General features: G+C 33.2%; 1 protein-coding gene across 8 annotated transcripts in view; it reads left to right on the top strand.

Annotated features, from left to right (window-relative positions):
- The window catches only part of GPHN (gephyrin), a 622,612-nt gene that overhangs the window by 337,115 nt on the left and 262,492 nt on the right, over positions 1-23,005 (top strand). For all 8 annotated transcript variants that reach the window (XM_047079492.1, XM_047079490.1, XM_047079491.1 and 5 more), the window contains one exon: positions 1,256-1,350. In XM_047079492.1, coding sequence (XP_046935448.1) covers positions 1,256-1,350 — 95 coding nt within the window. The remainder of the gene's footprint in view (positions 1-1,255; positions 1,351-23,005) is intronic.

Below are 23,005 nucleotides of genomic sequence, written 5' to 3'. Positions count from 1 at the left end.
TAGAAAGCTGAGTTTGGAAAACCAAGGAGAGATTCTGGATAATGCTAGCTTGGCATTATTTTAACTATATATTTAAATAAAAGTAATTAACTCCCAAACTTAGGAATTTAAGAATTTCCTTTTCTCCTGCCTGCTGGCCCTCTATTTTTAAGGCAGGTTTTATTGAAAGACATTATGGTAGTGTTAATTTTCCTTTAAAATTTCTGCCATTGTTAGATATCACGTTATGCTGGGATTCAGTGGACATATGCTGGGATACCTGATACAGTTCAATTATTTTGCCAAGTCCTTGACCTAAACTTTGCCGGAGCTACAATCTGATTTAGTACTGTCCCTCTACTTCTAATAAAATATTAAAAAATTAATCTTTCTCTATATTCCTCCATAATTTATCTTTTATTTCATTTGCCTTTCTTCTTCTGTACTGGAATAGTTTATTTTGCAAACTTTATTCCTGTATTGCTCCCAATTACTTTAAATTACTTCATATGTAGAAACAGGACTAAGAATACATTTAGTCATTTATTTCACTCCCAACTTTGAGCGTTAAACATATCTTTACCATCACAATATGATAAATATGTATCTACTTTGACCTTTAGAAAGTGAAATTTTCCTGTCTAATTCACTTCAGGTTTAACTACTCAGTCTTAAAAATGCCCTATCTTAAAACATCTATTGTATAGTTAAAACCTATCACTCCATTAATTGTTTTTAAAAATACTAAGATAATTTATATTGAAAATATGAAAGATGGTAAATTTAGTTTTTCTTCTACCCAAAACATGAGAAAGTTAACTTGGTACTTCCTGAGTTCCTTTTAATTGTATCATAAAATCATAGAGCTAGGACAGAAACAAAATGATCTCAGGTTTTAGGGATTAATTATTTCATGTGTAATAGACAAAGAAAAATACCCAGATTTCTTGCACTGTGAAAATCATTGAGCTATTATAACAATCTGAGATTTCATTTTGAAATTTAGGTTTTTAGATGAGACTTGCATCAAATACCTCTGAATTATAAGAAATAAGAAAGGTCTGCTAATATATAAACGTTCCCTGGATGTCCTGGTTGTCAGCTTTTATTCAGAAGTCCCAAAGAACTGAGTCTCAATAAATACAATGTTTGGGAAACTACAAAGTATGGTTTATAGAAAGCATGATTTATCATTATTTTTAAGTTAACTTTACTACTCTGCATTCCTTCTTTTTGGCTTATTTCACTCAGTTTGCTATTTAATCTTTAATTACAGGCCACAAAAGAAGTAATAGAACGGGAAGCGCCAGGGATGGCCCTGGCAATGCTGATGGGATCACTTAATGTTACACCTCTGGGCATGCTCTCTAGGTAAGAAAGTCACCAACATGTTGCAAAGAAAATTAATTCCATACCACTAATCACTACAATAGTCTGATTAATATGAGAAACTTTAGCCAATAACACTTAAATTTGCTCCCTTTTTCCCTCCAGAGTTAAGAGTTTTAGTATCCTGTCTAGATAAATCTTAACCAGTTTCCTTCAAGTTTTTTTTTTTTCACATATTATCTTTAAACTTTTAGAAAATATTAGATTATGCTAAAAGTTGTCAATCCTGACCCAGAGAAGAGTGCAGTTTATTAAGATGTAAAATTATTTTTGTATGTGATTATTTGTAATCATCAATTAATATTCATTAATTGTCATTAAATGCTAATTTAATAACCGTAAACAATTTTTTTTCAGTAAGTTATTCTCATATGTTAGAAATTTTTAAATAGGCATATTTATGTGTGGTCATAAAAAGCTAAATTAATATTATTAGTGTTTTAAGTTAGTATATTTAAAACTGTGCCTTTGTTGACATAGATGTTGACATCCTTTCTCTCTGATGTTTTAGTTATTTGTTATTGTTTTAGTAACTTAGATTAAAATCTTCTTTAATGAGGACAGCATACATCATTTAAGTTAAAGACAGAAGTATCAACTTAGTGAGAACCTGTTGACTTAATGACCATTGATTAATAGACAGTTGATCTCTGAGCAATCTAAAAATACACGACATTATAATTTAGGGATTCATAATCATCATGTATAGCCATTTATTCATCCTGTGTACAATATGAATACAAAACTAAATATATCTATGTAATGGTAACACATGGAATATGAATCATAATGTCCTTTCTGTTGCTTAGACAGGGTTTATATCCCATTAATGGCAGTTACTTGAAGCACAGCTACAGGGAAATGTGAATGGGTCATTATTTACTATATTCTCTTTGCTGTGACATGTACTATAACATTTAATTTCAGTAAGAGCAAAAAAGAATTATAGTAGCATGTAGAAATTGTAAATTTAAAAGTCCATGCTGATCTTTAAGGAATTTGCATTGATTCTTTTAAGCTGTTCTTTTTTTAACCATATCTACATTTCTGAGGTCAAGGGTCACATTTGATCCCTTTTCTCTGTGGAATTAAGCAGTGGCCTTTGGACATAAAAGAACATTTTGTTGGCATACAAGGAATATGGTCAAGAAAAAATTAAACTTCATCTCTTGTTGATTCTTTTATAATAAAAATCTAATTGAGCAGAAATAATAATGCTCTATTTGCCAAGCCCTGTATTAACCATTAGGGATACTAAGGATAGAGAGAAAAATAAGGCATAATCCTCACCTTAAGGATCCCAGAGTTTACTTGGAGAACTTGTTCTTTGCAACTGTTAAGGTAACTCTTTAAGTTCAATATAGCTTTTTTTATCCAGTATAGAAATATCACTTTCCGTCTTATTGAAAGATTTTTCTGGATTAATTCCTCTTCTACCTTCTGAATCCACATAATTCCTGAGCACTGGACTATTGAGTGAGTAGAAATTTAATCAGCAGGAGGTGATTCTAAGTACTTTGGAATAAGTCTATCGTCTTTATGCTGAAGGCTTTGAAAATTAAAATAATTACACAGGATGGTAACAGATTCTACTTGCTTTTCTTTCTGTTCATTGCTTATTTAATGGAGAGTTTATTTACAAGTTTAAAACAGAGATAGTAGTCTGTGTGTATCATGCATAAAAAATTGTGGAATATTTTCCTAACTGTTCATTTTTTGTGAGCAAGGCCTTTTTTCAAGGCCTTTTAAAAATATTACTGTCTTAAAACAGCCATGATTATATTGATGTTTCCTTTCTTATATCATTGTTACCTTGTATGTACTTTGGGCTTTGTACATGCTTCTGTTATAGCACATGCTATATTGTAATTATATACTTATTTGACTGTATTACCTAATTTGTATAAAATCCTTAAGAACAGGAGCTTTATCACATTCATTTTTACATCCTCAGACCCCAAAACAACTTCTGACACATAGTAAGTACTCAAAGAATGTTTATTATTATGATTATTGTTGATAAATCAGTGTTTCATGCTCATTCTATATAATTTTTTCAAGGTAAAGTAATACAAGTTGTTGCCTTCCTATTTTTTTATCTCTAGAAAACAGCATTAAATAAAAATAATTTTCTAAATTTCTAAATCTGCTTAAAATGGTTTTTATCTATTTGATTAACTAAATAAATTCAAGTTATACAACTTGTAACTTATAACAACTTAGTTACAAGATAGTATCAAGTAATAGTTAAGAGCATCATCTCTGAAGCCAGACTGCTTGGGTTCAGTTCTGACTCTACTACTTACTAGCTACTTAACATCTTTTTTGTTTTCATTTTCTCATGTGTATATGAACATGTTAATAGTAACAACCTTTTTGGATTGAATCCATATAAAGTGCTTAGAACAACTGATTCATAATAAGTCTTATTTAAGTGTTGATCACTGCTGTGGTGTTTTATTGGTTGAGAGCATGACAACGCCTTCAGTAGCTTTTCTTCATAGTAGTTATTTCATCTAGAAATATCTTCATTCTACCTTCATTCTTGAAGGATATTTTCACTAGATGTAGAATTCTGGATCAACAGTTATTTTCTTTCAGCACTATAAAAAAAAACATTATTCCACTGTCTCCTGGCTCTATGTTTCCTACCAAAACTTAAGTGATTCAGAGAAAGCAAGGCTAACAGGGAAAGCTATAGCTGTAAAAGCTTACATTTAAAAAAAAGGAAGATCTCAAAAACAACTACATAACATTACAACTTAACTAGAAAAAGAACAAATTAAACCCAAAGCTAGCAGAAGGAAGAAAATAATAAAGATTAAGACAGAGATAAATAAAATAGAAAATGTAATGACAATATAGAAATCAACTAAACCAAATACTGAACTCTTTGGAAAGATGGACAAAATTGAAAATTTTTAGCTTATGTTGGCTAAGAAAAAAAAGAGACAAGACTCAAATTACTAAACTCAGAAACAAAAATGGGACATTACTACCAATTCTATAGAAATAAGTACTGTAAGAGAGTACTATTAACCATTGTATGCCAGTAAATTGGATAACCTAGATGAAATGGACAAATTCCTATAAACACAAACCCTATGCAGATTGAATCAGAAAAAAATAGAAAATCCAAATAGATCTGTAACAAGTTAGATTGAATCAGTAATCAAGAACCTATCTACATATAAAATGGCTGTATCAGATGTCTTCACTGGAGAATTCTACCAAACATTTAAATGTGTTTTTCTCCTTTATCTTACAACTGTGGTATATTACCTTGATTGCTTTTCATATGCTGCACCATCCTTGCATTCTAGGGATAAATTCCACTTGGTCATGGTGTATAACCCTTTTAATATACTGCTGTTTGTTTTGCTAGTATTTGTTGAAGATCTTTACATCAATGTTCATAAGGGACACTGGCCTGTAGTTTTCTTATCTTGTTCTTTGTCGGGCTTTGATATTAAGGCAATGCTGGCCTCATAGAATTAGTTAGGAAGTCCCTTTTCTTCTGTTTTTTGGAAGAGTTTGAGGAGGAATGGTGTCTGTTTTTCTTTAAATGTTTGGTGGAATTATTTAAGCTAATTGTAGATTGGCATGCAACTGTAAGAAATACTGCTTAGAAATGCCATGCACCTTTATCAGGTTTTCCCCAATGGGAACAATTTGTAAAACTAGCACAAAATTAAAATCAGCATATTACCATTGATGCAGTGAAGATAAAGAACAATTCCATCACCACAAGGATTCTCCCGTTGTCTTTCTTTTGCCATACTTACCTATCTCCTACCCAGCCTTTCTGTCCAAATCTTTGACAACCACTAATCTGTCCTCCATTTCTCTATTTTGCCATCTTGAGAATTTAACTAAGTAGAATCATGTAGTATGTAACCTTTTTGATTGTTTTTTTCCATTCAGCATAATTCCCTATAGACTCAAACAATTGTTACATGAATCAACAGTCCACTGGTTTTTATTGCTGAGTATTATTCCCTGGAATTGATGTATCATAGTTTGTTCTACCATTTTTCTATTGAAGGACATCTGGGTCATTTCCAGGTTTGGCTTTTATGAACAAAGTTACTCTGAATTTTGTTTGCAGGTTTTATTAACAGAAATTTCTGTTTTTCTGGGATAAATACCCAGAATACAGTTGCTGGGTCATATAGCAGTTATGTGTTTACTTTTATGATAAACTGCCAAATTATTATCCACAATAACTGTACCATTTTATATCCCCACCAACAATGTATGAGTGATTTGTTACATTTACATTATGGTTCCCTTTTGGTAGTGTACATCCTATGTGTTTGGCAAATGTATACTGACATATATTCATCTTTATGGTATCATACAGAGAATTTCACTGTCCTAAAAATCCTTTGTGCTCTGCCTATTCATCCCTCTTTCCTTTTCAGTACCTGGCAACCACTGACCTTTTTCCTGTCTCCATTGTTTTGACTTTTCCAGTATGTCATCTAGCTGGAATCATATAGTATGTAGCCTCTCTAGATTAGCTTCTTTTGCTAAATAATATGCATTTAAGCTTCCTTTGTGTCTTTTCATGACTTAATAGCTCATTTCTTTTTAACACTGAGTGATATTCCATTGTCTGGATGTACCATTTATTTATCCATTCACTTACTGAAGGTCATCTGGTTGCTTCCAAGTTTTGGCAGTTATGAACAAAGCTGCTGTAAACATCCATGTGCAGATTTTTGTGTGAAATTTTGGTGAATAAATTTATAGTGAATAAATTTTCAACTACTTTGGGTAAATATCAAAGAGCAGAATTGCTGGATTGTCTGAGAAACTGTGATGTCTTCCAAAGTGGCTACATCATTTTTCATTCCCACCAGCAATGAATGCAATTTCCTGTTGTTCTGTGTCCTCAACAGTATTTGGTGTTGTCAGAGTTCAGAATTTCAGCCATTCTTTTTTTCCTTTTTTAAGATTTTTTTTAGGTAATCTCTGCACACAATGTGGGTCTCAAACCCACAACCCCGAGATCAAGAGTGGCATGCTCCACTAACTGAGTCAGCCAGGTTCCCCAAGTTTTGGCCATTCTAATAGATGTGTAGTGTTATCTAATTATTGCTTTAATTTGCATTTCTCTGATGACATATGATGTTGAACATTTTTTCATATGAATATTTACCATCTGTATATCTTCTGTAATGAGTTGTCCGTTAAGGTCTTTGGCCCATTTTTTGGGTTGTTTGTTTTATTATTGTTGAGTTTAAAGGATTCTTTGTACATTTTGATTAATATTTCTTTATCAGATGTGTCCTTTGCAAATATCTTTTCCATTCTCTGATTTGTCTTTTCTAGACATTGTTTTTCATAGTGCAGAATTTTTAATTTTAATGAAGTCCAGTTTACCAATTATTTCCTTTACGGATTGTACCCCTAGCATTGTATCTAAAAAGTAATCATACCCAACTCATCTATGTTTTCTCCTGTGTTATCCTGTAGTTCTCTAGTTTTGTACTTTCCATTTTGTTCTATAATCCATTTTGAGTTAATTTTTGAGAAAGATGTAAAGTCTATATATGGATTCATTTTTTTCACATGTACATGTCCAGTTGTCCCATGTACATGTCCAGTCTATTTATTGAAAAGACTATCTATGCTCCATTATATTGCTTTTGCTCCTTTATCAAAGATCAATTTACTATATTTATGTGTTTCTACATTTCTGGGTTCTCTATTCTGTTCCATTCATCTATTTGCTGTTCCTTCACCAGTACCACACTAGCTATAACTTTATAGAAGGGAATCAGAGTCCATATGTATAAGTCTGCTAACTTTATTCTGCTTCAATATTGTGTTGACTATTTGGGATCCTTTGTCTCTCCATAGAGAATGTAGAATCAGTCTGTAAATATCCATAAAACAACTTGCTGGGATTTTTATTTAGATTGCCATTGAATCTATAGATCAAACTGGGAAGAACTGACATCCTGATGATATTTACTTTTCTTATGTATAAACATGGAATAGGAACTTTATTTAATTCTTCATTGATTTCACTCAGTCTGATAGCTTTTGTTAGATGTATATAAGTTTTTCATTTGGGGGGCTGCTAATGTAACTGATATATTTTTCATTTCAGTTTCAGTTGTTTATTGCTGATATATAGGAAGATGATTGACTTTTGTATTTTAACTTTGTATTCTGTAACCTTGCCATAATACTTCTTAGTTCCAGAAGTTTTTTTCTTGACTCTTTCAGATGTTTTACTTAGATGACCATGTCATATATAAAGAAAGGTAGTTTTGTTTCTTTCTTCCCAATTTGAATACCTTTATTTCCTTTTCTTGTCCTATTGCAGTAGCTAAAAATGTCAGGTATAGTGTTGAAAAGGAGTGGTGAGAGAGGATATCATACTTGATCTTACTAAGCAAGCTTTGAATTTTCACCATTGAGAAATGTATTGGATGTATGTTTTCGTGGATATTTTTTATCAAATTGAGGATGTTTCCCTCATGCCCCTCTATTCCAGCTTACTGGGTTTTTATCACAGTGGGTGTAGGATTTTGTCAAATGTTTGTTCTGCATCTATTGATATGCTCATGTGACTTTGCTATTTTTTGCCTGTTGATGTGATTGATGGATTATATTAATTGATTTTGAAATGGTGAACCTGCCTTGCATACTTGGGATTAATCCTACTTGGTCATGGTGTATATTTTTTTTAACATTGTTGGATTCAATTTGCTAATATTTTGTTGAGGATTTTTGCAGATATTGTGTATAGGTTTTTTCTTCTAATGTCTTTGCTTGGCTGGTATTAGACTAATACTAGCTAGCCGCATAGAATGAGTTTGGAAGTATTCCCTCTGTCTCTATCTTCTTTAAAAGATTGTAGAGAATTGGGGTAATTTCTTCCTTAAAGGTTTGGTAGAATGCACTATTGAATATATCCAAACCTGGTGCCTCCTGTTTAGAAGATTTTTTTTTAATGTTCATTTATTTTTGAGAGAGACAGAGACAGAACGCGAGTGGGTTAGGGGCAGAGAGAGAGGGAGACACAGAATCCAAAGAAGGCTCCAGGCTCCGAGCTGTCAGCACAGAGCCCAACACAGGGCTTGAACTCACAAACTGTGAGATCATGATCTGAGCCGAAGTCGGACACTCAACCGACTGAGCCACCCAGGCACCCCTAGAAGATTATTAATTAGTGATTCAACTTCTTTAATAGAATAGGCCTATCTAGATTGTCTGTTTCTTCTTATGTGAATTTTAGCAGATTTCATCTTTAATATAATGGTTCATTTCATCCAGGTTATCAAATTTATGAGTGTGGAGTTGTTGTAAGTATTCTTTTGTTACCTTTTTAGTGTGCATAGAAACTGTAGTGATACCCTCTCTTTTATTTCTAATATTAATAATTTGTGTATTCTCTCTCTCTCTCTCTCTCTTTTTTTTTTTTTTTTTTTTTTTTTTTTTTTTTTTTTTTACTTAGCCTGGCTAGAGGCTTATTGGTTTTATTTCTCATTTCAAAGAACTGGTTTTGGTTTTGGAGATTTTCTCTGTTGATTGCCAATTTTCAGTTTCACTGATTTCTGCTCTAATTTTTGTTATTTCTCTTCTGCTTACTCTGAATTATTTTGCTTTTATTCTATTTTCTTTTTCTTAATTTTTTTTAATGTTCATCTATTTTTGAGGAAGAGTGAGACAGAGTGTGAGTGGGGGAGGTTCAGAGAGAGAGGGAAACAGAATCTGAAGCAGGCTCCAGGCTCTGAGCTGTCAACATGAACCCCAACATGGGTCTCGAACCCACAAGCCATGAGGTTATGACCTGAGCCAAAGTCAGACGCTTTATCCACTGAGCCACCCAGGCGCCTCTATTTTTCTATTTTTCTTAAGGTGTAAATTCAGATGATTGATTTAAGATCTTTATTTTTAGTATTCAAGGCTATAAATTTCCTTCTAAACCCTGTTTTCTCTGCATTTCAAAGTTCGAAATTTCTCTCTCTCTCCCAATTTTTTTTTTTTACTTTTCATCTTTGTGTCTTATTTTATAACTAGAAATTTGTATTTCTTAATTCTCTTCAGCTATTTTGCCAATTCCCTCACTCCCTTTCATTTTTGTTTAGTTCAAAATATTTCAAAATTTCTCTTGGATATTTCTCCCTTGAAGTGTTATTTCTTTTCTTTTCTTTTCTTTCTTTTTTTTTTTTTTTTTTTTTTTTGACTCAAGCATTATTTCAAAGTGTGCTGTTTAATTCCACTGTGGTCTGAGAGTAGACACTGTAGAATTTCTATCCTTTTTAAATTTGTTAAGGTGTGTTTCATGGCCCAGAAAGTGGTCTACCTTGGTGAATGTCTCACATGAGCTTGAGAAGAATGTGTATTCTGTCATTGTTGGATGAAGTAGTCTATAGATGTCGATTATACCCAGTGTTTGATGGAGTTGTTGAGTTTAGGTATGTCTTTACTGATTTTCTGCCTGTTGTATGTGTCCATTTCTGAAATAGGGGTGTTGAAGTCTGCAACTATGATAGTGGGCTTAATTTCTTCTCTTTGTAGTTTTTAGTCTTTGCCTCACATAGTTTGATGCTCTGTTGTTAGGTGACCGCTTGTTAAAAACATGTTTTTTTTGGAGAATTGACCCCTTTATCATTATAAATGTCCTTCTTTAGCACTGGCAACTGTCCTGGCTTTGAAGTCTGCTCTGTCTCAAACTAATATAGTTACTCCTGCTTTATTATTATTATTATTATTATTATTATTATTATTATAAATGTTAGCATGATAGGTTTTTCTATATATATCCATTTACTTTTAATCTATATTTATATGTTTAAAGGGGGTCTCTTGTAAACAACATATAGTGGGGTTGTGTTTTTAATCCACTCTGACACTCCCTGTCTTTTAATTTTGCATTTAGACCATTGACATTCAAAGTGATTATTAATATAGTTGGATTAATGTCTCCCATATTCAATACTGTTTTCTATTTGTTGCCATTCTTTGTTCCTATTTTTATCTTTCACTTTTTCTGCCATTTGTTTGTTTTAATTGAGCCTTATATATGATTCTGTTTTTTCTCCTTTCTTAGCATATCGATTATACTTCTTGTTTTACTTTTTTTAGTGGTTGCCCTAGAGTTTACAATATACACTTACAACTAACCAAGTCCACTTTCAAATGGAATACCTTATAATTACACCTTGTAATAACAAAATTATCCTAATTCCTTCCTTCCTCCCATCCTTTGTATAACTGCTGTCATTCATCTCACTTATATACATAAGGATACATATACACATAAAATATATACATAAGCATATATAATGAATATACTGTTGATCTTATCATTTTGAACAAACTATTATATGTTAGATCAATTAAGAATAAGAAAAATAAGTTTTTATTTTACTTTCATTATTCCTTCTTTTATGCTCTGTGTAAGGACCTATATCATTTACCTTTTCTCTAAACAACTTCTTTTAACATATCTTGCAAGGCAGATCTACTGTCAACAAATACCTTCAATTTTTATTTGAGAAGCCTTTATTTCTCCTGCACTGCTAAAAGGATAACTTCACAGTGTACAGAATTCTAAGTTGGTTGTTCTTTTCTCTCAACACTTTAAATATTTCTCTCCACTTTTATCTTGCTTGCATGGTTTCTGAGCAAAAGTCGGGTTAATTCTTATCTTTGTTTCTCTTTACATAAAGGTTTTGTTTTTCCTCTGACTTTTAGGATTCTTTCTCTTTGATTTTCTATAGTTTGAAATTATATGTGTAGGTATAGTTTGAGGTTTTTTGTTTTTTGTTTTTGCATTTATCCTATTTGGAGTTCTCTGACTATTTTGGTGTCTGACATTAATTTGGGGGAAATTCTCAAGCATGTTTTAAGTATTTCTTCTTTTCTTCTTGTAGTATTCCCATTACACACATGTTATACCTTCTTTAGTTGTCCCACAGTTCTTGGATATTTTGTTTTGTTTTCAGTTTGTGTTCGTTTACTTTGCAGTTTTCAAAAGTTCTATTAATATATCCTCTAGTTCAGAAATTATTTTCTCAGCTATGAGCCCATCAAAGGCATTCATCATTACTGTTCAATTTTTTTTTATGCATTTCTTTTTCATTCTTTCATTGGATTCTGTCTTTCTGCTTACATTGCCCATCTGTTCTTGCATGCTGTCTACTTTATCCATTATAGCCCTTCACATATTAATCTTATTTTAAATTCCTGGTCTGATAATTCCAACATCCTTGCCATACCTGGTTCTGATGTTTGCTCTTTCACTTAAAAATTTTGTTTTTACCTTTTAGTATGCCTTGTAATTTTTTCTTGGTAGCCAGACATTGTGTACTAGGTAAAAGGAACTTGTTTGGTTTCTTTAGATTATTTTTTAAGGTTTTATTTAAATTCCAGTTAATATACAGTGAAATACTTGTTTCAATTGTACAATTTAGTGATTCAACACTTACATACAATACGTGGAGCTCATCACAAGTGCCTTCCTTAATTCCCATCACCCATTTAACCCATTCCCCTACCCACCTCCTCTCTGGTAACCATCATTTTGCTCTCTATAATTAAGAATCTGTTTCTTGGTTTGCCTTTCTCTTTTTCTCCCTCAGACTCATTTGTTTTGTTTCTTACATTCCTCATATGAGTGAAATCATATGGTATTTTTCTCTGACATTTCACTTATCATGATACTCTAGTTCCATCCATATCATTGTAAAGGTCAAGATGGCATTCTTTTTAATGGCTGAGTAATATTTGTGTGTGTGTGTGTGTGTGTGTGTGTGTGTGTGTGTGTGTGTGTAAACACATCTTTTTTATCCTTTCATCAATCATTGGACATTTGGGCTGTGTCTATAATTTGGCTAATTTGTAGATAATGATGGTATAAACATTGCAGGGGTATGTATCCTTTTAAATTAGTATTGTTGTATTCTTTGCATAAATAACGTAGTAGTGATTCCTGGATCATAGTGTAGTTCTATTTTTAACTTTTTGAGGAACCTCCATATTGTTTCCCAGAGTGGCTGCACCAATTTGCATTCCCACCAACAATACAAGAGGTTGCCCCATTTTTCACATAAAAGGAACTGTTTTAAATAGGCCTTTAGTAATATGGTGATGAAATTTGGGAGGAGGGAAAGTGTTCTGTATCCCTACATCAGGTCTCTGTACTTTAGTGAACCATTGCCTCTGGACTTTGTACCTCACAAGTGTTTGTAGTTTTTTTCTTACCACTACCCCCCAACCTTAGGTGGGACAGCATGGCTAGAGGGAGCAGGAGTGGGGTATATTGTGTCTTCCAGGTCAGTTAGTCTCTGATAATATCCCAGCAGATTATGCTCTGGTTAACTAGTTACCTCTGAAGGCACGCCTTGTTAAGAAGAACAGAGTGCTAACAGTGTTTCAAAATGGTTTCCTTTCTTCTCCCCTTGCTGGAAGCACAAGGATTTTTCTTCAGTATCTACTATAGGAACCTGGTTATGCTCCTGGAGGTAAATCTCACAATATTTTGGAGGGTCCCCTATGACTAGGTCCTCCTAGAATTTTTAACTTCCACTTGTCCATACTGAGCATCCAGCAATTCATTAATAACAACTCAGGTTTTCCCACCTCAGCACTATTTCTTGCAGCTGTTTCCCTTGCAATTCTGTACTGTGGTAAGCCAGAACTTCCTGTATTTGCTTGTTGGCCTCTCCAGTCATGGAGACAGCAGTTTGCCCTGTGTCTCCCCTCTCTTACAGATTCAAAAAGAGTTGATTTTTCAGTCTGTTCAGGCTTTTACTTGTTAGTAGGATGGAGTGACAATTTTCAAGCTTCTAAAAGCTTGTACTGGACACAAGAAATCTGTAAACAGTATTTTGTTTTAATTTTTTTAATTTAAGTATAGTTGACATGCAATATTACATCACTTTCAAGTATACAATATAATGATTCAACAACTTTATACATTATTCTATGCTCATCACAAGTGTAGCTACCATCTGTTACCATACAACAATTATGTATTCCTTATACTGTACCTTTCATCTCTGGGACTTATTCATTGCAATAGCTTGAAACTTGTACCTCCCAATCCCCTTCACTCATTTCATTCATCCCTGTACTCTGCTACCCTCTGGCAACCACCAGTTTGTTCTTTGTAGAAATATAATTTGTATACTGATCTTATGTACTGCAGCCTTGATTAAATACTAGTGCGATCTAAGAGGGTATTTTTTGTTTTGTTTTAAGAGTCTTTCATCATGTCATCTGTAAATAGGAGCAGTTTTATTGCTTCCTTTCTGATCTGCCTGCCTTGATTCTTTCTTTTCTCTTGCCAGTTGTACTGACTAGAATTTCCACCACTGTGTTCAGTAGCCATGATGAGAATGGACATCCTTGACTTTTTCCTGATCTTACAGGAAAAGCTTTCAGTCCTTCATCAATTAGTATAATGTGATTTGTAGGCTTTTTTATAAAAGCTTTAAAGTCTGAGAAAGTTTGTCTCTATTCCAAATTTTTCTGAAGAGTTGTTACCATGAATGAATATTGATACGCTTTTGTACATAAATTAATAAATTATGTGATCTATTTTTTCTGTCTGTATGGTAGATTATATTGATTGACCTCTTTACATATAGAACCAGTCTTGCATTCTTAGAATAATCTCCATTAGGTTATGTCATATCATTTTTTTCCATTCTTTTTATATATTGCTGAAATATGTTTGCTAATATTTTGGTAAGAATTTTTACATATATATTCATAAAAGATACTATTCTACAGGTTTTTTTACTCTATCTGTATTTACTTATCAAAGTATATTAGCTTCATAAAAAGTAGTAAATAAAGCGTTCCTCCTTCTTTTCTCTGGAAGAGTTTGTTTATGTAGAATTTATATTAATTTCTCTTTGAACACTTTGTAAAATTTACCAGTGAAACCATATGGCCTGGAGATTTATTTTTCTAGAGTGTTTTCACTGTAGATTCAATTTCCCTAAAAGTTATAAAGCTACTCAAATTATTTTATTTTTGATTGAATGTGGCATTTTGTACTTTTCATGGAATTCTCCCATTTCATCTAAGTTTTATGTATGTAGTACTTTCCTAGTATCTCCTTATTGTTATGTGTTTGTCTTCATTGTACTAATATTTTTATTTCATTTGTATATTGGTAATTTGTCTTCTTTTTCTTTCTCAGTCTTGCTTAAGATATTTCAGTTTTATTGATTATTTCAAAGATTGGGCTTTTTGTTTCATTGGTTTTTTCTATTATTTTTCCATATTCAAATTTCATCGGCCTCTGCTTTTATCTTTATGATTTCATTGTTTATCTTATTTTGGGTTTATTTTGCTGTATACAGTCCTTAAGGTGGGAGCTTATATTGATTTGAGACTTACCTCCTTTTTAATGTATTAGAAACACTGTTTTAGGTGCATCCCACAAATTCTGATATGTTGTCTCTTCATTTTTAATCACTGCAGTATTTTTTTTTTCATTCCTTTAAGACTTCTTTGCTCCATTGGTTACCTGGAAATTTATAAACTTAGTTTAGGTTCAAAGTGTATGGGAATTTTCCTATTATCTTCTTGTTATTGATTTCTAATTTGATTCTGTTATCAGAAAACACATTGTATGATTTCAATTATTTTAAACTTGTTGAGGTTTATTTTTATGGTTTTGGATATGATCTCTCATGGTAAATGTTCCATGAGCACTGGAGAAGAATATAGATTGTTTGGTCAGGTAGACTATTCTATGTCAATTAGATCCTGATAATTGATGGTGCCTTTGAGTTTTTCTGTATCATTATTGGTTTTTCATCTAGTTCTTCTATCACAATATCTAAAAAAGAACTTGCATCCAAAATAATGAACTCGTAGTTATTTACCCAAATGATTTGAAAACTTTATGCCCGTGAAAAATCTGCATGTGAACATTGATAAGATAATTGCTAAAAACTGTAATCAACCAAGATGTACTTAAGTAGGTAAATGTATAAGCAAACTGTGTTGCATCCATACGATGGAATAGTATTCAATGATAAAACAAAATGAGCTATCAAACCACAAAAAAGACGTGGAGGAATCTTAAATGCATATGCTAAGTTAAAAAAAAAAGCCAATTTGAAAATGATACATACCATAGGATTCCGATTTTGTGACATTTTGGAAAAAGTAAAACAGTATAGACAGTGAAGTGATCAGTGACTGCCAGGGATTTGTGGAAAGAGGGACATAGATGAATAGATGAATCACAGCCAATTTTGAGGGCAATAACACTATTCTGTATGATACTATAGGGTGAAACATGGAAACATGTTATGCATTTGTCAAAACTCACAGAACTTTACGTTACAAAGAATGTTCAATATATGCAGAAATTTTTTAAAAACAGCATTTAGGCAGTTGGCATATCCCAGAAAATAATGCAGACTCTGAGAAGAGAAACTAAATATATTAAAAATATAGGAAACAGGGACGCCTGGGTGGCTCAGTCGGTTGAGCGTCCAACTTCCGCTCAGGTCATGATCTCGCAGTCCATGAGTTCGGGCCCCACGTCGGGCTCCGTGCTGACAGCTCAGAGCCTGGAACCTGCTTCAAATTCTGGGTCTCCCTCTCTCTCTGCCCCTCCCCTACTCATTCTCTCTCTCTCTTTCTCTCTCTCTCTTTCTCTCTCTCTCTCTGTCAAAAATAAAGAAACATTATTTTTTTTTTAATATAGGAAACAATCTCACTGAAGGGGCTGGAGGGAAAAGATGCTGACCTAAATACAGTAGTCCCCCTTTATCCACCGGGATACATTCCATGATCCCCAATAGGTGCCTGAAATCACAGATAGTGCTAGACCCTATATGTATACTATGTTTTTTCCTATACATACTTAACTATGATAAAATTTACTTTATTAATTAGGCACAGTAAGAGGTTAACAACAATAACTAATAATAAAATAGAACAATAGTAACATACTGTAGTAAAAGTTATGTAAATGTGGTCTTCCTCTCAAAGTATCTTATTGTACTCTATTCACCCTTCTTCTTGTGGTGATGTGAGATGATACATGCGTATGTAATGTGATGACGTAAGGTGAATTACATAGGCAGTGTGACATAGTGTTCTATTGACCTTCCAATGATATGTTAGAAAGAGGACCATCTGCTTCCAGACTGCTGTTGATCATGGGTAACTGAAGCTATAGAAAGTGAAATTGCAGAAAGGAGGGGGCAGGGATACTACTGTACCTTTGGATACAAGTGGTGTTTGTAAGGCTAAAGGTAAAGGAATTGCACATAAGCATTTTATTCTAGTTGATAGTTCTATCCCTTGCACACTTGAGTTAACAATTCTGATGTTACTATATATGTTTGCTGATATCACTATATATGTTCACTATATATGTTTCAACAATTAAGTAAATGGATGGTGAATGGTGGGAACTGCATTTCTCATTGATACAGTAGAAAATCACATATTTACAATGGGAGGAGGCTAGAATGATCCATGTGTTCAGAGTTGGAGACATCAGTGTGGATTCATGTTTATTTAATATAAATGGTATACAAATGGTATGTATATAGAAATATTTGTAGATATGTGTACATACATGGTTAGCATACATACATATTCCTTTGCTCTCTCAGCAGAAAGGGTCCAAAAGAAACAATACCTCAGTAAAAACAAGCATACCTAATGCTCAGATCTTGATTTCTAATACTGTTTACTAATAAAAGGAACTTCTTCTCAGACAAATGGCTGGTTCCAGGACTGGGCAAGAAATATACAAGATAAGCCTAGAGCACCTTTTAGTGCTCAAAAGTAAAGAATTGCTCAAAAAAGCAAACAAAAAAAACCACATTTTTGGATGTATGTCAAAGGCATATAGGAGCCAACTGACAAAGCTCCCAATGGCCAAAGTTTCATGAAACAGTTTAAGCAACAAAATGTAGTTGTACTTTATTATAACCCAAGGTGTAAATATCCATGAGTCCACACTGATCTAAATGAATAATTGAATAAATTAACACTGAGGAAAAAGAAGTCTTTCATGTAGATTTCCAAGTTATTCATGTATATGTTTTACCCTCAAAGAGGGGGCATGTGGGCTGTACAAAATGACTTCCTTCCTAAGAGTACAGTATGGAAAGGAAAGGAAAAAAGTACTGTGGAGAAATCTGACAGATACCTCAGGTGATCAAAGTCAGTAACATTCATGTATCATGGTATGATTTTGTGCCTTTGATATGATGTGATGAAAATAGCGCTTTACTTCTGTGCTCTTCCTCCCCAAATCCCACAACTCTAGTCCTATGAGAAAAATATCAGAAAACTTGAGTAATGGGGCACCCTACAAAATACCTAAACAATACTTCTCAAAACTGTCAAGGTCATTAAAGCCAAGGAAAATCTGGAAAGCTGTCACAGCCAAAAGGAACATCACAAGACTTGAAAACTAAATGTTGTAATAGGGTAATCTGGATGGGATCCTAGAACATAAAAAGGACAAGAGGAAATATGAATAATGTATGGACTTTAATTGTAATATACCAATATTGGTCATTAAGTCAAACAAAATGTACCATACTAATGTAAGATGTTAAAAGATAGGGGAAACTGGGAACAGGGTATATGTGAACTCTATATTTTATCTTCTCAACTTTTCAGTAATTCTAAAGTTGTTCAAAAAAAATCCTATTTTTAAAAAACATTTGGCTCATTTTACAGCCATATTCTATACAACTTTCAAGGAACAGGTAATTCCAATCTTACATAAACTTTTCTTTGGAATAATAGAAATGTAAACATTTCCTAATTCATGTTGTAAGACTACAATAATCTTAACCAAAACCAGAAAAGAATAGTCAAAAAAATGAAAAATATGGGTAATATCATGGTGAACATAGATGAAAAGCACTTCAAAAATAAAATATTAAACACCAAATCCAGCAATATGTAAAAAACAATACATCAAGACCAAGATTGATTTATTTCCAAGATAAAAAGATGGTTCAACATTAGATAACTGATTAACAAGAAACACCACGTTAACAAATTAATGAGGAAAAAACATATAGTCTTCTTATTTGATTCATAAAAAGCATTCAATAAAATTCAACACCCATCTATGAATAACAGCTCTCAGCAAGCTAGGATAAGAAGGAAAGTTCCTTAACCTGATCAAGCAAATATAGTTAATAGATGCTGTTAGTCTTCTCTTTAAAGTTAGCAATAAGACAGAGAGTCCTGTCATGACTATCATAACTATACATCAATTGCTGTCCTATAAATCCAAAATGTATTTTTTAATACAGCCATTTGCAAGGTTTATTTTATTTCATAATGTGGAGATTATAACTTTAGCTCAATTTTCTGAACTTGTTACATAAAGTGGATTTATTAATTGCATAAATGATAACATTGTATTAGATGCTATGCAAAAGGTCCATACCTGCCCTCTAGAAATTTACAAGTCTTGGACACCCTGCACAAACAGATGAAGAGACATAAATAACAGAGCAAAACTAAAAGGCCAATATATAAATGAACAGTAAGGTGCTTATACAGCATTCTAGCACATTTGTAAAAGTGGAGAAACAAGGATAAAGCTGGTGAACAGAAAATTTGGGGAAAATCAGGATATCCTTGTCCAAACTGATCAAGATGAGACATGTAATTACTTTCTAGTAACTCAGTTGGATACTTCGTAGGGGAAGTGGTATTACCCAAACTGTTTATAGGACAAAGATCAATTGAATGGTGGCTAGAATGAAAGGCTAGTCCAGTATGGTATTGTTTTGAAAAAAACCTTTACAAGTTGAGGCAACTTTACCCTAACCTTTTTTTATATCACATTGAAGGACTTTTACAGTGAATACCCTTATAGATTCTACCTGAATTCTGCTATTAACATTTTACTGTAGTTGCTTTTTCATTTATCATCTATTCATTCAAACAACATTTTTAAAAAACTGTCAACATCAAGGCTCATCAGAATAGGCAGCAGTACTACTGTTAGAAGTGTAAATTGGTACAGACATTATGGAAAATGGTTTGTTTTCATATAGTAATGATGTACATCTGCTTATTCCTATGATTCATAAACCACATCTACCAATATACCCTAGAAAGGTAGCTTACACTTTTTGACCATGAGCCACAGTAAGAAATATACTTCACATTGTAATCCAGTACCCACATACATATGTGTGTGTATGTCTCTATGTGGATATATATACATATATGTATACATATACATGCACATATGTGTATATAGAAGTTACAAAACGTTTAGGAAACAATAATCCTAACTACAAGAAAGTCATTCTGATATTTTCTGTTCTATTTTTTTTTGGCATACTACTTATAACTATTTAAGTTAGTTTACTACCCTATTAATTGGCGTTGACCTGCAAGTTGAAGAACATTCCTTTAAAGAAAGCCTCGCGCATAGGTACGAAGAAAAATGTAAAGGAACGTTTTCTAATAGCTGCTTTTTTTCATAATACCAACAAATAGAATAAAAGATGCCCATAAGCAGAAGAATAGATAAATAAATTGTGGTATAATTATAATAGAATACTGTACATCAGTGAAAATGAACTAAAGCTATGTATGTCAGCATGGAAGAACATCACAAACACAATGTTGAATGAGAAAACCAAGTTATATTAGAATATATACAGTATTATACCACTAATATAAATTTCAAAAACATGCTCAACTGAATAGAACAATATATTTAGATAAACATCTGTGCAAAAGTATTTTTTAAGTAAATGAGTGACTGATATATGCTCCAACATGGATGAACCCTGAAAACATGCTGAGTAAAAGAAGCCAGTCACAAACGGCCACATGTTGTGTGATTCCATTTATGTGAAACGTTCAGGATATGCAAATATACAGAGACAGGAAGTAGATTATGGGTTGTTTAGGGCTGGAGATTGGGAGAAAATGTGGACTGCTAATGGGTATGAGATTTTGGGGGGTAAGTTGATAAAAATGTTTTAAAGTTGATTCTGATGATGGTTGCACAACTCTGTGAAATACTTTAAAATTTTTTAAATTTTACACTGTACATGGGTAAGGTGTATAGAATGTGGATTCTGTCTCGATAAAGTTTTTATAAAAATAAGTAAGGGGGTGCCTGGGTGGCTCAGTCGGTTAAGCATCTGACTTCAGCTCAGGTCATGATCTCGTTCATGGTTCATGGGTTCAAGCTCTGCATCAGGATCTGTGCTGACAGATCAGAACCTGGAGGATGCTTCAAATTCTGTGTCCCTCTCTCTTTCTCTCTCTCTACCTCTCCCCTGCTCATTTGCACATGCACGCTGTCTCAAAAATAAACATTCAAAAAAAAAGTAAAATGGTTTTAAGAGTCAGGAAAAGAGTTACTTGGGAAAAAGGAGACAAGATCAGTATAAAACACACAGTGGTCTTTGAAGATATAAATAATAATCTCAACCTAGATTTTAGGTACATGGGTAACTTATCTACATTTTATATATGCATTATAAATTTTTGTGTATTTAATACTTAATAAACTTTTAATTTTAAGGGAAACAAAATTATTTTGTAATATTCTTTATATATCCATGCCTTTATATATCCAAGTTTAACATGAAATATCAAAATTTTGGTATGAATCTTGACTAGGACCAGTTTTCATTGAAATATATCCTATTTTAGTGGGAGGAGCCAAAATGGCAGAACACCATGGAATTTTTTTTCCTTCTTGCGTCCATGAAATATAGTCAGATCAACACTAAACCATCTTGCACACCTAGAAAACTGATTTGAGGATTAACACAACAATCTGCACAACCAAGCCACAGAACTCAGCAGGAATTCACCTCAAGAAAGAGCAGGAAGAAACGACAGCCAGGGATTTAATCAACACAGATACAAGCAAGATGTCTGAACCAGAATTTAGAATCACGATAATAAGAATACTAGCTGGAGTCGAAAATAGATTAGAATCCCCCTCTGCAGATATAAAAGAGGTAAAAACTAATCAGGATGGAAAAAAAATGCTATAACTGAGCTGCAATCTCAAATGGATGTCACGGCAGCAAGGATGGATGAGGCAGAACGGCAAATAAGCGATATAGAGGACAAAATATGGAGAATAATGCAGCAGAAAAAAAGAGGGAGACTAAGGCAAAAGAGCACAATTTAAGACTTAGAGAAATCAGTGACTCATTAAAAAGGAATGAATTCAGAATCATGGGTTTCCCAAAAAATGAAGAGAGAGAAAAAGGGGTAGAAGGGTTATGTGAGCAAATCATAGCAGAAAACTTTCCTAACCTATGGAAAGACACAGACATCAAATACCAGGAAGTACAGAAGACTCCCATAAGATTCAACAAAAACCGACCATCAACAAGGCATATCATAGTCAAATTCACAAAATACTCAGGCAAGGAAAGAATCATGAAAGCAGCAAGGGAAAAAAATCCTTAACCTACAAGGGAAGACAGATGAGGTTTGCAGCAGACCTATGCACAGAAACTTGGCAGGCCAGAAAGGAGTGGCAGGATATATTCAGTGTGCTGAATTGGAAAAATATGTAGCCAAGAATTCTTTATCCAGCAAGGCTGTCATTCAAAATAAAAGGAGAGATTTTAAAAAGTTTTTCAGACAAACAAAAATTAAAGGAGTTCCTGACAACTAAACCAGTCCTGCAAGAAATTTTAAGGGTGACTCTCTGAGGGGAGAAAAACATGAAAAAAAAAAAAGACCAAAAACAACAAAGACTAGGAAGGGCCAGAGAACACCACCAGAAACTCTAACTCTATAAGCAACATAATGGCAATAAATTCATATCTTTCGGTACTGACTCTAAACATCAATGGACTCAATGCTCCAATCAAAAGACATAGGGTAATAGAATGGATAAGAACAAGATCCATCTATATGCTGTTTACAAGAGACCCACTATAGACCTAAAGACACCTTCAGATTGAAAGGGGATGGAGAACCATCTATCATGCTAATGGTCAACAAAAGAAAACTGGAATAGTCATACTTATACCAGACAATCTAGATTTTAAAGACTGTACCAAGAGATGCAGAAGGGCATTATATCATATTCAAGGGGTCTAACCACCAAGAAGACCTAACAATTGTAAACATTTATGCACCAAATGTAGAGGCACCCAGATATATAAATCAATCACAAACAAAAAGAAACTCATCAATAGTAATACCATAATGATAGGAGACTTCAACACCCCACTCACAGCAATGGGCAGATCATCTAATCAAAAAATCAACAAGGAAACATGGCTTTGAATGACACACTGGACCAGATGGACTTAACAGATATATTCAGAACATTTCATCCTAAAGCAGTGGAATATACATTCTTCTCCAGTGCACATGGAACATACAAAAAGATCAAAATCATACCGTGCATATTTTCAGACTACAGTGCTATGAAACTTGATATCAACCACAAGAAAAAATTTGCAAAGATAGCAAATATTTGGAGAGTAAAGAACATCCTACTAAAGAATGAATGGGCTAACCAAGAAGTTAAAGAGGAAATTGAAAAGTACATGGAAGCCAATGAAAATGATAACACCACAGCCCAAAACCTCTGGGATGCAGCAAAGGCGTTCATAAGAGGGAAGTATATAGCAATCCAGGCCTTTCTAAA

Source organism: Lynx rufus, unplaced genomic scaffold (genome assembly GCF_022079265.1).
Source record: "Lynx rufus isolate CCGP_SWC_20201006 ecotype Redwood Valley unplaced genomic scaffold, mLynRuf1.p SCAF_17, whole genome shotgun sequence".
Lineage (NCBI taxonomy): Eukaryota > Metazoa > Chordata > Mammalia > Carnivora > Felidae > Lynx > Lynx rufus.
The sequence above is the reverse complement of the archived record's forward strand: the minus strand, read 5'-3'. Positions and strand labels throughout refer to the sequence as shown.